Source organism: Genypterus blacodes, unplaced genomic scaffold (genome assembly GCF_046128005.1).
Source record: "Genypterus blacodes isolate CSIRO-AG114 ecotype Tasmania unplaced genomic scaffold, CSIRO-AGI_Gbla_v1 ptg000129l_1, whole genome shotgun sequence".
In the NCBI taxonomy this organism is placed as follows: Eukaryota; Metazoa; Chordata; class Actinopteri; order Ophidiiformes; family Ophidiidae; genus Genypterus; species Genypterus blacodes.
The window spans coordinates 1,227,501-1,240,158 of NW_027466931.1; the positions used below are offsets into that span (position 1 = coordinate 1,227,501).

General features: G+C 43.8%; 2 protein-coding genes across 3 annotated transcripts in view; both read right to left on the bottom strand.

Annotated features, from left to right (window-relative positions):
- LOC143010724 (type I phosphatidylinositol 4,5-bisphosphate 4-phosphatase-A-like) overlaps window positions 1-3,500 on the bottom strand; it is a 4,547-nt gene extending 1,047 nt beyond the window's left edge. The window contains exons 1-7 of one of the 2 annotated variants that reach the window (XM_076163226.1): window positions 3,203-3,500; window positions 2,131-2,312; window positions 1,719-1,825; window positions 1,495-1,606; window positions 1,302-1,354; window positions 1,098-1,188; window positions 1-986 (exon numbers count right to left, since the gene is read on the bottom strand). The exon at window positions 1-986 is cut by the window's left edge and continues 1,047 nt beyond it. In XM_076163226.1, the coding sequence (XP_076019341.1) occupies window positions 843-986; window positions 1,098-1,188; window positions 1,302-1,354; window positions 1,495-1,606; window positions 1,719-1,825; window positions 2,131-2,312; window positions 3,203-3,305 (792 nt within the window). In that variant the 5' untranslated portion in view covers window positions 3,306-3,500 and the 3' untranslated portion in view covers window positions 1-842. Of the gene's footprint in view, window positions 987-1,097; window positions 1,189-1,301; window positions 1,355-1,494; window positions 1,607-1,718; window positions 1,826-2,130; window positions 2,313-3,184 lie in introns of both variants that reach the window. The other variant, XM_076163225.1, reaches the window with a different exon arrangement.
- Window positions 3,501-4,345: 845 nt separating this feature from the next.
- Window positions 4,346-12,432, bottom strand: LOC143010760 (palmitoyltransferase ZDHHC3). Its single transcript, XM_076163294.1, has 9 exons — window positions 12,296-12,432; window positions 11,577-11,665; window positions 11,408-11,481; window positions 10,457-10,569; window positions 10,275-10,336; window positions 9,645-9,765; window positions 9,398-9,470; window positions 9,043-9,217; window positions 4,346-8,928 (listed from the first exon to the last, which is right to left on the bottom strand). Exons 1-9 carry the CDS (start codon window positions 12,418-12,420, stop codon window positions 8,837-8,839), a joined length of 924 nt encoding a protein of 307 aa, XP_076019409.1. The 5' UTR covers window positions 12,421-12,432; the 3' UTR covers window positions 4,346-8,836.
- Window positions 12,433-12,658: the final 226 nt, after the last annotated feature.

Below are 12,658 nucleotides of genomic sequence, written 5' to 3' on the forward strand. Positions count from 1 at the left end.
ATATCTGTACAAAAGCATATTTAACAATATGTGCAACTTCTGAGATGTTTTACCGTTTGAGATCCGTTTCATCAATCACTACCTGCTCACCGATAATGCCATTGATTTAACCCTTTGGGCTCAAATCTGGAATAAAACTCTTTGTGTGGACCCGGAAAAGCAACAAACCTTCGCAATAAAGAAACCAAAAGCATTAAAGTTACACAGGAGTTAAACAGAACCATAAAAAAATAAACCCTTCCCTTTTCTTTCCCAACTTTGTTCGGTACCTCCAAGTTATGCTGGAAAACGGAGAATATACTGGAATCTAAAGTTCCCATGTGTCCTGTGAAGCCAACACAGTTTCCCCGGTTGGCAGTTTAGAATTCCCAATGAATCCGGTGCGTTGTGAATGCGGCGCTTGTATTTTGCTTTAATCAATACATCTAATAATCTCTCCCAAGGTCGCAGTATGGTTCAGCTGACGCAACTCGCCGTACTTGATCAGGGACCACATCGGAAACCAACCCATCAGTTGGTTTCCGATTATTGTTAACCAGAGATATAAACGACCTCATTTCACCTCACCCAGTGGCGTGAGAGTGGCATGAGAGGCGGATCGACAGAGTTGGAAAGTTCCGAATTTCGCCGGGCCCAGATTTCACCGGTGTAACAGGAGTTTCCGATGTGATCCAACTCTCCGACGGGCGTTTCGGATGAAGCATACTGCTGCCTTCGCTCTTTATCCAGTAACTCTTTATCCAAACAGTATTCATTGTTCCCTCCCCTCCAATTACATCGCCTGCTGATTTGCTTTTCCTTCCCTCTTTAATCCGTCCATCCTTCCCTCTCGGTCACTCCCTCTATGTGATGTTCGATATGGGGTCGCTGATCTTCATGCACCTCCAGTAGATGGTTCTTGCCATGGTGAAGAGAGCCAGCAGGATCAGCAGCACCCACGACACGTAGATCCCTTTAGAGTGACGGGCGGGCTTCCAAGTACCCACCTGAACACAAACACACACACACACACACACACACACACACAAACAGTGACTGAGCGTTCACAATAATCGTGAAATTTTAAATGTGCTGCATTCCCTGTGACAAACACACACCAAAAGTCCCACGGTCGAGGTGGCGAGGGCGATGAAGAGCAGGAAACACAGCAGGCTCCTCCTCCTGGGATACCGCCGACCAACCGAGGAGCTGCCAATGAAAAGCAGTGAAAATAAGTAAGAGGTTTGCCGCCTTTTCTGCTGTGCAACGTTTACGACGGAGGAGGAGGAGACGCTGTCAAGACAGTCGTCTATCACACTTACACCTTTCGGCAATGAGGACATCGGGCCAGCGTCCTGTCTGAAAACTCTGTCCACTGGAACGAGACGGAGAGATGTGACAAAGGTCAGAAAGAGTGTGTGTGTGTGTGTGTGTGTGTGTGTGTGTGTGTGTGTGTGTGTGTGTGTGTGTGTGTGTGTGTGTGTGTGTGTGTGTGTGTGTGCATGCACGCCTTACCAGGAAGGTGTTGGAGCAGTGTCCACAGATGACTCTGATGCCGACGGGCTGGTGCTGCGGTTCTGGGCTGTCCCTGCCGATGTGGACTGGTCCCAGGTTGATGATGCGTTTGCTGAGCGACACACACACACAGAGAGCACAGAACGGATCATTTCTGATCCTGCTAAACGTGACAAAGGTACAAAACACACTCGAGCCTGAAGAGTCGTGTCTCACTGTCTCACCAGTACGGCCGTGGACAGGCGATCCTCTGAGACGTGACTTTGCAGATCAGCAGACAGTTACAGGGACAGCGCACGTACTTCTTCCCGACAGGAGCGTTCTTTATCGGCTACAAAGTGAAAGGACAAGAGGACAAATGTCACAAAAACAGGAACCGATTCCCACAGCAGAAATGTTCCTGTACATAAAGTATGTGACAAAGTTAAGACGACTATAAAGTTCAATCACAGCCTCTATAAAGGGCTTCCATGATCCAAAAGTGGTGCCTAAGAAAGAGGGGAGGGGCTTTTATAAATTCCTCAACAGTCAGCATTTTATGAAAGTTTAAGTGCCTGAAAAGCAACTCCAACTTTTTGGTTTTTGTTCTCAGGTTTGGCCCCCGAGTGTCAAATCATAGTCTAGGCATCACCTCACCGTGGCCTCGTTGCAGATGCCGCACTTCACCACGTGCTGGTGCGTCTTGCCCTCCACAGATATGGCGCTCTGGCAGACACGGCAGCTGATGACCGGCGCGCTGCTGCTGTCCGGGCTGCCCTGCGGAGAGTAAGGGGGCGGGGGCTCACCGGGCGCCACCGAGCTGGGGAACGGCGCCAAACCTGGAGAGAAGGGTCACTGGGAGGGTTATACTGTGAGCAAATCCTGATCACACACACACACACACACACACACACACACACACACACACACACACACACACACACACACACACACACACACCTGCAAATATGATTGTTTACATTAGTGACCCCTGTTTTCATGAAGCGGGAGGAGATTTTTCCATGATTTGCTCCTCATCATGCAGTAAATATTCCAATTATCCGTCTTTACTGTGATTTAAGCAAACAACAAAGTGTTCCAGGAGTTTTGCCACCATTAAAACCGTGAATATTTCAAAGTTATATCAGAAATAAAACATTAACTACAACCTTAAAGTACCTATTTATAGTAATTGATGAACTGATTGATGAGTTGATTAGCAATTATCTCTTTAAAAACAGCAAAAAGGCCAAACTTGATCAAATGTGCTGCTGAAGGGGATAAAGAAAGGGAATGAGTGTAAAAATGAAAGATTACAGACACTGCATGGGGGACAAAACAGAGGAAAGAGGACATGAGCAGGAAAGAGACAGAGAGATAAAGCACAGATTAGGATGGCGACATGGAGTCTGACCTCAAACGCCTCACCTGTATACTGTACGTATATATTATCTGATATAAATAAGTACTGCAAGCGTAATCTACATAAGTATCACACAGACCAGTCTCAAATGTCAGATACAACAACAAAAGGATGAATACACCGAATTTACGTGTTGATAACTCAATTAATTACTGCTTACGTTAGGTCACCTGCTAGCTAGCTTGGTTTAGCTTGACTGACAGCAGCTGTTTGCGAATTAACGACTTTTTCCAGGCCTAAGAAAGAAAGATTTACAGGTACTCATAAATGTGTTATTAATGCGGCTACCGAAAGTCACCGACGTACTCTGCGCTTGTGGCGGATATCCATGCGAGCTGCCCCCGGGAGAGAAGCCGTTGGTGCCGTCGTGCTGCTCTGACAGCAGCGGGGACCGTTCCCCGTCCGCCATACCGGTGATCTGGAGCCTTTCCTTTCCGGCCTCGGGGTAAGTCTGTACCCGGGCGGTGAAGCCTCGGGGCCCGGTAGAGGTTTCAGAAAGAGTCGCAGAGGATGTTTCAGACCCGGCGAGTCTTCTTCTGCTCTTCTGGTCTCATGACACTGCGAGAAATGTGAAGGAGGAAGCGAACAACAAAAACATTGGTCACGTGACGCTGATCTGCGTCACACTCGTGACGGACAGTTCGCCCGGCCAATAGGAGAGCTCGAAGAGTGGGTCGATTCAAAGGCAATCCGGTGATTGGCTCTGAATTGATCTCTTTTGACAGCCAAGGCCGCGTCCACATTCTGCCATAAAAGCGTGCTGGTTGAAGGTAACCCCTGACAACCACTCTACATCCTGTTTATGCTGACACTTTAATATGAAGCAATTGGCAAACAAACTATCCAAATAGTCAAAAGACACTATAGTTCCCAGTGGAGAACTAGTTTTATAATACCCCAGTTGCTGAGTTGAAGATAAGACATCCTGTGTTAAGGTCCAATGACAAATGGCTGCAGTTATAGTCTACAGCCATTGGTCAGCAGCTTAAAGATGAACTGTTGAGCCGAGGGCTGCCATGACCCATGATTCTGCAGCCCCAGAGCTCAACCACAGAGATCCCAGCTGCTTGATACGCAATTAACCTGCGGGAAACGTCTCCTTTTAGGTGATCATGTTATCCACCGATTCATTTCTGGAAATTTCCAGCGGTTTTCCCAAAATAGCTTGGGGAAGTAACTGAATATGGCTCTTTCTTATTGTTCTAATTTCCATCTTCACAGCCTGGCGACACTGCTAAAATAAAAAATGACCCTGGGTTTATCGGCTTATCGATCCCCACCTTCACTGCTTGTGCTACTGTGGCCTAAGAGCTCATGCACACTGTGGGTTCATGCTTTTATTGTGTTTGTGGCTTACAGCTTTGTAACCAGCCAAGAATCTGCACACACCCTGATGAACTGAACTAAAAAGTACAAGAAAAAACACAAAAAACAAAGACAGAGACCAAGTAAAGTTTATGAGACATCCGTTTTACTTCCAGTTGAACGAGCCAGAGCAGCATCTCAATAGGAACAATCCACAGGTCACGGTTTCAAGATAGTAACAATAAATAAAACATCAGTCAGCTGTAAACGTCTTCATCATGAAGCCACATGATTTTAAACTCTTGGTTTGTTTGCAGGGCATGAAGCTAACTTTTTAAGTCAACCAGCCAAAGAATCAAATTTGTAATATGTAAAACGTGAATGGTTACCTCGTCTAAATGACCCTTTATTGACATTAAAATACTCAAAATTGTGCCATGTAATTGATGCCAAAAATCATCCATTAGCGCAGTTGGCTGAGGCTGGCTTCTTCCTCTTACTCGTAGTTGGACTAAGCATGGACTGGAGCTGCTTACTGTAAATTCAAATTGAAAGGAGCCATCTCATGTGTTTTGCAAAACTAATCAGGATGCCTCCTGCACGCCTCCTTTGTGAGGTCTTCTAGGCCAACTGGGAGGAGACCATGGACCAGACCCAGAATATGCTGGGGTGGGGTTTATACATCCATATGGCCGGGAACGTCTTGGGATCCAGAACGCGGGTGTGGAGAGGGATATCTGGTCTACTTTGCTTTGCATGCTACCTTAGCAACACAGATAAGTGGTGGATGGTGGAAGGGTGAACAAAACAGAGATCAGTCTTTGTTTTAGCAGTTATGTCAGTAAAGGCCGAATATTACTTGTTGCCACTTAATTGCTCTAAATAACATCTTAACAAAAAGCCAGTATGAATGTGAAATTGTCTAATCTTTGGCTGGTTAGCACTGTTAATTTCAAGCCCTCTTTGTTTATACACACATTCCTTCCCGCTGTCATGTAAAAACAGCATTGGGGTGCGTTTGTTTTGCTTCACCAAACAGTGAGTGAACATTATTTTAAAACAGAAGAAATCAGTGGTAAGGACTGCATGTGTGTTGACGGACCAAAACAAATGCACCCTTTTGAACAACATTGATACAAAAAGAAACTTCAACAGAGTCAAACAGGCAAACCAGTACCCTGATAGTTAACACACACACCTGGACAGAAAACATTTACAGTTTGAAATGTTTTTAAACATTTTACTTCATTTAGGTTTTTACAGAAAAAGTGCAGAAACCTAACTTACTTGGCTCAGCTTTGGTTCCATTTTGACCAAAAGTGAGCCGCTTTAATGCTTAACCTGACACAGTTCCCACTGCTTTAACAAACGCTCACAAAACATTTCAAACCTGCTTCTGTTTTAACCAGATTGCAATAGAAAAAACAAAATTTTGAGTTTCAGTAACTCTCCCTTCATCAAAATTGCACATGTCATTGATATAAAATATGTACCTCCCTATAGACAACCAACAAAACCAAACCTGGGCGTGCATACAGTCAATATTGTAAGTATAACTGCTGGTCAAAGAATGTTTGAAAAGTGGTTACCAGTGGTTACGAAGCACAGCACCATGTTGAATGTGTGAGATCAAAAGGAAAGAGCAAAATGTTGACTAAATAAATACAATTCTTTGATTAAGTCATCCGTTTACAATATTATCTTTGTATGCAGAAGACCTTCTTTTATACGTGTTGAATGTCATCCCTCTCTGTAGAATATTTGTCTTTATTCTTGATTGAATCAATAAGGCAGGCTTAGATTTTTTAATACCCATTTTGAGGGCAGATAGTCTAGATATGTCTATGTTTACATTAGGGTGGCATATGACGTGCTGTCAGAAAGAGGGAGATATTGGGGAAGTTGCTCGGTGTTACAGTACATGATAATATGATATAAAGTAAAAAAGACTTTCAATTAGTTTGCACCGCTGTTACAGAGCTGCACACTTCTGATAACGACTGCTTACCACCTTCTCAACATTCAGTATTGGGCTTTTTATTTTGCAAAGCTGCAAAGATCATCTCTCCCAATTGGCAGTTTCTTGTTTTGAGACTGAGATTTTAACACTTTGGTAGGATTGATTGGTTTCAGGGATTCAATCCATGAAAACAATGTTAGCGATTATTTTCCCTTGTATATCTGAAACTTGTATTAAGCCCAGGTTGGACACGGTTAGTTAATAACTATATACACATATGTAAAAATACATTGAGGGGTGAAGTTGCCTTTCTATCCTAAGTCATTTCTCACTTTGTTAGTTAGGATCTAAAAAAGGCTGTTGCGTTATTGAACCATTTTCTAGTTGTTTTGAGGTCTCTTTAACTTGTAATTCAAAATGTGTGTGAATAGGCCTCTACCCTCTAAAACAGAACAATGTAGTGACAAACGTGTGTTAGAAAACACGATGTATCCTGAACAGAAAAAACCTGTAAGAGAAGCTGTAAACTTCTCTTCAAGGCCGGTTGTCTTATTTTGAAGGGCTAACTGAGAGACGAGTGCAGAAAGGCGACTTCACCCCCTTGACATAAAAATACAGTTATTGGTAGAGTTAACTCCACGGAATAGTTAGAAACAATAAATAAGTTAAAAATCCTTCCTTCACTGAGATATAGCAGAATACTGAGAGATGTACTCTCTCTGAGAGTGTGTGTGTGTGTGTGTGTGTGTGTGTGTGTGTGTGTGTGTGTGTGTGTGTGTGTGTGTGTGTGTGTGTTTCTCAGGGTGATTTGCAGATGAATGAAGAAGACTGCCCTTTCCTCATTTAGCACATATCATTTTCATCTCTGAGCTTAAAATAGAATATTAAGGATAATGTAACAGTAAACGTTACTTCTGTGCTTTCACAACATTCCTCCGCAACAAATCAAACCCTGCTTGTACTGTATGTATGTATAAATGTGAGCTATAGTGTAAATCAGTAACACAGTTTAATTAGTAGCACATCAAACTGCAGTTTGTCAAAAATAAATAAAGGAATGAAAGCGATAAAACAATAAATACACAAACAGGAATCAAACATCCTTTGTCTCATTTGTTCATGAACTCCAAGGCAAGACTTGTGAAGACTTCTCAAGACATTTGAAGGGTACAGGGTCACACATGGACACACCACAGAAGTGAAAATGTGTAATATATGAAGAAGAAAAAAAAACCTTCTGGTCTTGGATTTCAATCTTAAGGACGTTCCGCAAGGATCAAGAAATGGCATTTCTAATTCTGAGTTCTTCGTGCAGGAGAATTTGACTTATTTACTTCTGATAGCTGCCGCTGTCCGTAATTAGTCCAAACACACCTGTGATGCACAGTTTGAGAAACCTGGGCCATTTACAGTGAGTGGCAGGTATCAGATGTTACGTCTTACGCCCATTGAAGTACTCTGTGATCCTAACTCAGTAACGCAATCAGTAACAATTCAAAGTCTACCAATACAGCTCTTAACAATATGTTTGGCATCGATGTTTAGTCTATCCTTTAGGTCCACCTGCTAAGAGTAGTGCCATTAACATAACTGTCAGATTACCTACAGAATTAAAATGCCACGAACTGAACACGCACAAGTCCAGCAGCCAATCGAGCATTCAATCTTATGGTCAGCAAAAATGGTAAATCAGTAACATGATGGAACACCTCAGTTCCTACAGGTTGGTAGAGATATTTTGTGTTCACTTACCACATCTGTAGGCCTTTGAATAGACCCTTGTGGAACCCGGTGCCATTAGTTCAGTGTTAAGACAGAGGTTATGTGAACTTTTCAATAAAAGCAAAGAGTTGATTCTCGATATCCATACTGAACTGTGCTGTGTTAGAACAATGCTAAAGACTCTCAACTAGTCCACGTAAAAAAAAGTAAATGCAGGTGTAACAGTGATCAGTTTTGTACCCAACTAAACTAACAACTTCATGCGAAGGAGCTTTGAGAAGCTTTTTAACGCACGTTTAGCACAGGGTTCCCTCAGGACATCTGGTAAGTGAACGCCAAACATTTGCAGAATATTTCACCTTACCAAAAACGACTCTGCCAATGACCTAGTTCCCGAAAGAAAATTGGTATCACTGTTAATGAGTAACATTGTTGAAGGACGCAGTTAATGTCGACATTTTCTGATGCATTAAACAGTCAAATCTATAGACACATCAGCCACATCAGTCCTTCATCGGTAGAGCCCAGACTCCATTCTTCTACAACTTAATAACTATCAAAAAGTGCTGGTGGGTAAAACTATGGACATGGACCAACCGAGCACGTTTGTGCGTTGTGTCCTCAGGACAGGAAAGACGGTAAAATAGGCTGATTTGAGGTGAAAAGTGAAAAATGACACACACACACACACACACACACACACACACGCACACACACACACACACACACACACACACACACACACACACACACACACACACACACACACACACACACACACACACACACACACACACACACACACACACACACACACACACACACACACACACACACTTCCTCTTCCATGTCCAAGGAGAAAACGTCCTAGTTAGGCAGAAACATCATTCACGCCCCTTCTGACTCACTCATGCAAAATCTTTCTTGCCTCTGTTTGTGTCACAGGTCAAAAGTCAGACATCGTAGTCGGGCAGGGCTGAGTAGGTGATGCCGCCAACAGACGGGGGGCTGGAGTGGAGAGGAAGAAGCCAGCAAAAGACTGAACCTGAAGAGCGAGAGGGAAGAGAAATATTATTTCCTTTGTTCTGTCCTGCTATACTCCCTCTTTCTTTTCTTATTTCCTATTTACTTCCTTTCGTTCCTGAGCATACACACACACCTCTTCCGAAGACCTCCCGCAGCAGGGCGATCTTTGGCTTGCGGGTGTGTGTCGGGTGATGTGGCAGCTGGGAGGCCGAGGAGGAGGAAGCGGAGGAAGAGATACTTCTGTCTTTCGTCATCAGCCTGTTCCTCATCTGCTCGATGGGAGTCTCATCTGTTATGATGGAGACCAGCTGGGGGGTGGGAGAGAAAGGGGGCGGGACTTATTTCATGTCGTGGAAAGGCCATTATGAGATCCTACGTTTCCATTACGGAGCTACTTTACCAAGAACTACCTTGACTACTACTACTACTACTACTACTGCTGCTGTGAAATCCTTGCTCACGTGTGTAGGGAAGGTGAGTGTGTGTACCTGGTCGTAGAAAATGACCATGACAAAAACACCGAACAAGACCGACTCCACCAGCAGGATGATGTAGTGAGCGCTGACAGAGAGATGACAGAAAGACTCGTCAAACATCAATAAAACTACTGAATCGTCACAAAATTAGGTGACTAAGGTTACCTAAAATCATTACGTTAAAGAACTTCTTAATTATGAAAAAAACACAATAAATCTTGGCTAAAAATACATCTCATTCACTAGTTTGATGGCTCACACTATCAGGTGCTTGCTGGGCGTCTCCTCGCCTTCCTTCTCAGCGTCGCCCTCTCGCTCGTTTCTTATCCGCCACACCCAGGCCGTCACCACCAGCACCATGGAGTACAGACTGGCCATACCTGTGGACAGGTGTGAACGCCAAACCTTAGAGAGTCTGCAGCATGAGCGGCGATAATACAAGAAGAAGCAACGCAAGAAGATGCAACACGTTATGCTTGTAGTAACAATGCTGAGGGATGGTTTGTCTGCTGACTTGACTTGTGACCTGGGTGGCAGTGAGTTGACTTGTGACTTGCATATATTGCTTTATAACTTGGCTAGTGACTTCCTAGTCTTGACTTGTGACTTTCCTGACATGAATTGTGGGTTGGCTGGTGACTCGGCCATATTTGCTGACTTGCCCAATAACTTGCCCATATTCACTTGGGACCTGTGACTTGAATTGCGACTTTCAAAACAATGACTCGTTCCCACCTCTGGAGAAAGTATCAGTAGCATGAGTAGTAGTAACAGTACTAGCTGAGGGAGTAACACCATGGTAACGGTGGCAGCAGTACGACATATTGATGATATCTGGTACTAATTGTCCTCGTGAAGTACTGATGGACGAGTTACTGTTCTTACTCACCGGTGTAGAATAGAAACTGGATGAAATACTTCTGATTGAGCTCACCGACACAGTTGTTGATCCTAAAAACACAGGAAAACACAAGTCAGAGGCTGCTGATGGGAGTATGCAAGAGACAGAAGACGAACGAAAAGGAGATGGAGAGAGTGAAAGAAAAGTATCGACGGACGCCGCTGTCTCACCAGGGACAGTGATGGTCCATTCGCCGTATGCACCTCTGGCAGACGCGGCAGTGATGCGCTCTGGGAGGTCTGTAGGTTTCACAGCGACTACACACCGTCCAGCCCTCACAGCCCTGCAGGGGGGGCAGCACAGGAGTCAATTATGAAGGGACTCATCAAAACAAACAATAGCTTCTCACATTAAAATGGCCACAAAGGAGCATTTGTTTAACTTATGCGGCGCATATGCACACTGTAACGCTTCGAGTCATTACACTCATAAATACACACCGCAGATCATAATGACACGCCCGCACACACATAACCACAAGGTCGCACTCAGGTAAATATGTGTTTGTGTTCTCAAAGGACTAAAAGCGCGGCATGCAAACACCTGGTTTCACACTGACCTCATACAAAGCCAAGTGTAAATATTTTCCCAGAGTGAGGAAAAATGCAACAAAAAGGAGTCATAAACATCTGTAAGGTTGAGAAACTGACCAACTGTAAATTACATTACATTACATTACTATCATTTGGCAGACGCTTTTATCCAAAGCGACTTACATTACATTACCACCCTTCGCAGAGGGGGGAGCAATTGAGGGGTTCGGTGCCTTGCTCAGGGGCACCTCGGCAGGGACTTGAACCAGCGACCCTCTGGTTCCAAGGCGCATGCTCTACCCACTGAGCTACTGCCTTCCCTTAAATCATCTATGAAACATCGTTATTGAATTGAACATGAAATGATACAACTTTCTTGCATTTTGTCCTTTATTGCAGCACAGGCAATGTAAATGTAGTGAGGGTGGATGTAAAACGTATCCTACGTTACTAAGGCAACACTTTCCTTAGAAAGCCGAGACTGTTCGTATTTTAACGGTCTTCGCCGTTTCCGTTCCTGACCATCAGTGACGATGTCATCGGAAAATAGGCAAAACAATAAAGTAGGCGACTGCACTCTTGACTCACCCGCTCGTTCATACGAGACGACTGGGACCGGAGATCTGAGAAGTCTATGGCTGTGTCTGGAAGAGGCACCATACCTGCACAACACACACACACACACTTTCCATACGGGCTCCAGCATGATTTCCTTAATTGATTATTCAAAATCAAAAGGTCACACACACGTACTGACCAGGGTCTGAGAAAACAGCTTTGGCATGGCAGGCGAGCAGCAGCAGCAGAATCAGGTTGAACACAGATCCGTGCAGGGTACACCACACACTGTGACACACACAATGCAGCAAACTTCACACTTTAGATCACACATTTTATTCAACTACATCTTGTGTCACCATATCGTACATTGTGGAATTTATACAGTAGGTGTTGTGGTGCCCCTGTAATATTCCTGTAATGCCATTAAATTCCACTTAACGTAATTGTTTCAATTGTCCAATATCCCTACAGTTACGTAAAATGTGTCGCTGTTATTCTTTACAGAATTAATTGCGTTGCTTGAAATGTATATTTACAAAATACCCTAGAATATTGTCATGTATAAACGAATATCTCATGACAGTGCTATAAAGAATTTTGCCAAAAAAAACTAAAACGCTTGAAAATGTGTTATTATTTCGACTTTGTTTATCATTTTTAACCGAGCTGACTGGCTGCTCTGATGTCAGAATGTAAACAAACTGATGCCACACGTTTTATCATAAAGCCCGCGTGTTTCACCCTCAGAAATACTCGACTAAACGTACTTAAAGAGATGTTTGATGTGTATGAAACCAGCTGTCGGTGGAGCGTCTCCTCCTATTTCTGTTGTCAAATGAATGGAGACAGCGCACAGCCCCTGACGCCATGTATGTTTCTAGCAGTTGTAACGTTGCAAGAATATATGACACATACCTTCCCGAGTAGGCGGGGATGAGGACGTACTGTATGACCACATAATCCGCGTAAAAGACGCTGAAATACGTCAAAATAAGGCAGATTACGCCGCACGGGTCTCTCTTGCAGCGCAGAGACGCCATCTTTTGCCAGGCTCCGCCCCCTGGCCCCCTCTTCCGGATGACGTCAGGGAAAAAAATAAATAGAAGCCGTGATGCATTCAGTAACTGTAGGAACTATTTTATCAATTCAAATCAATTAAATTAAATTAAATTATCCTTTGAGGGCAATTAATCGACAGTCCGTGACACACACAGAACGCTAAAGATTACAAGCGCAGACGCGTACAAACATAAATTAATCACTAACAGTCATTCAGGG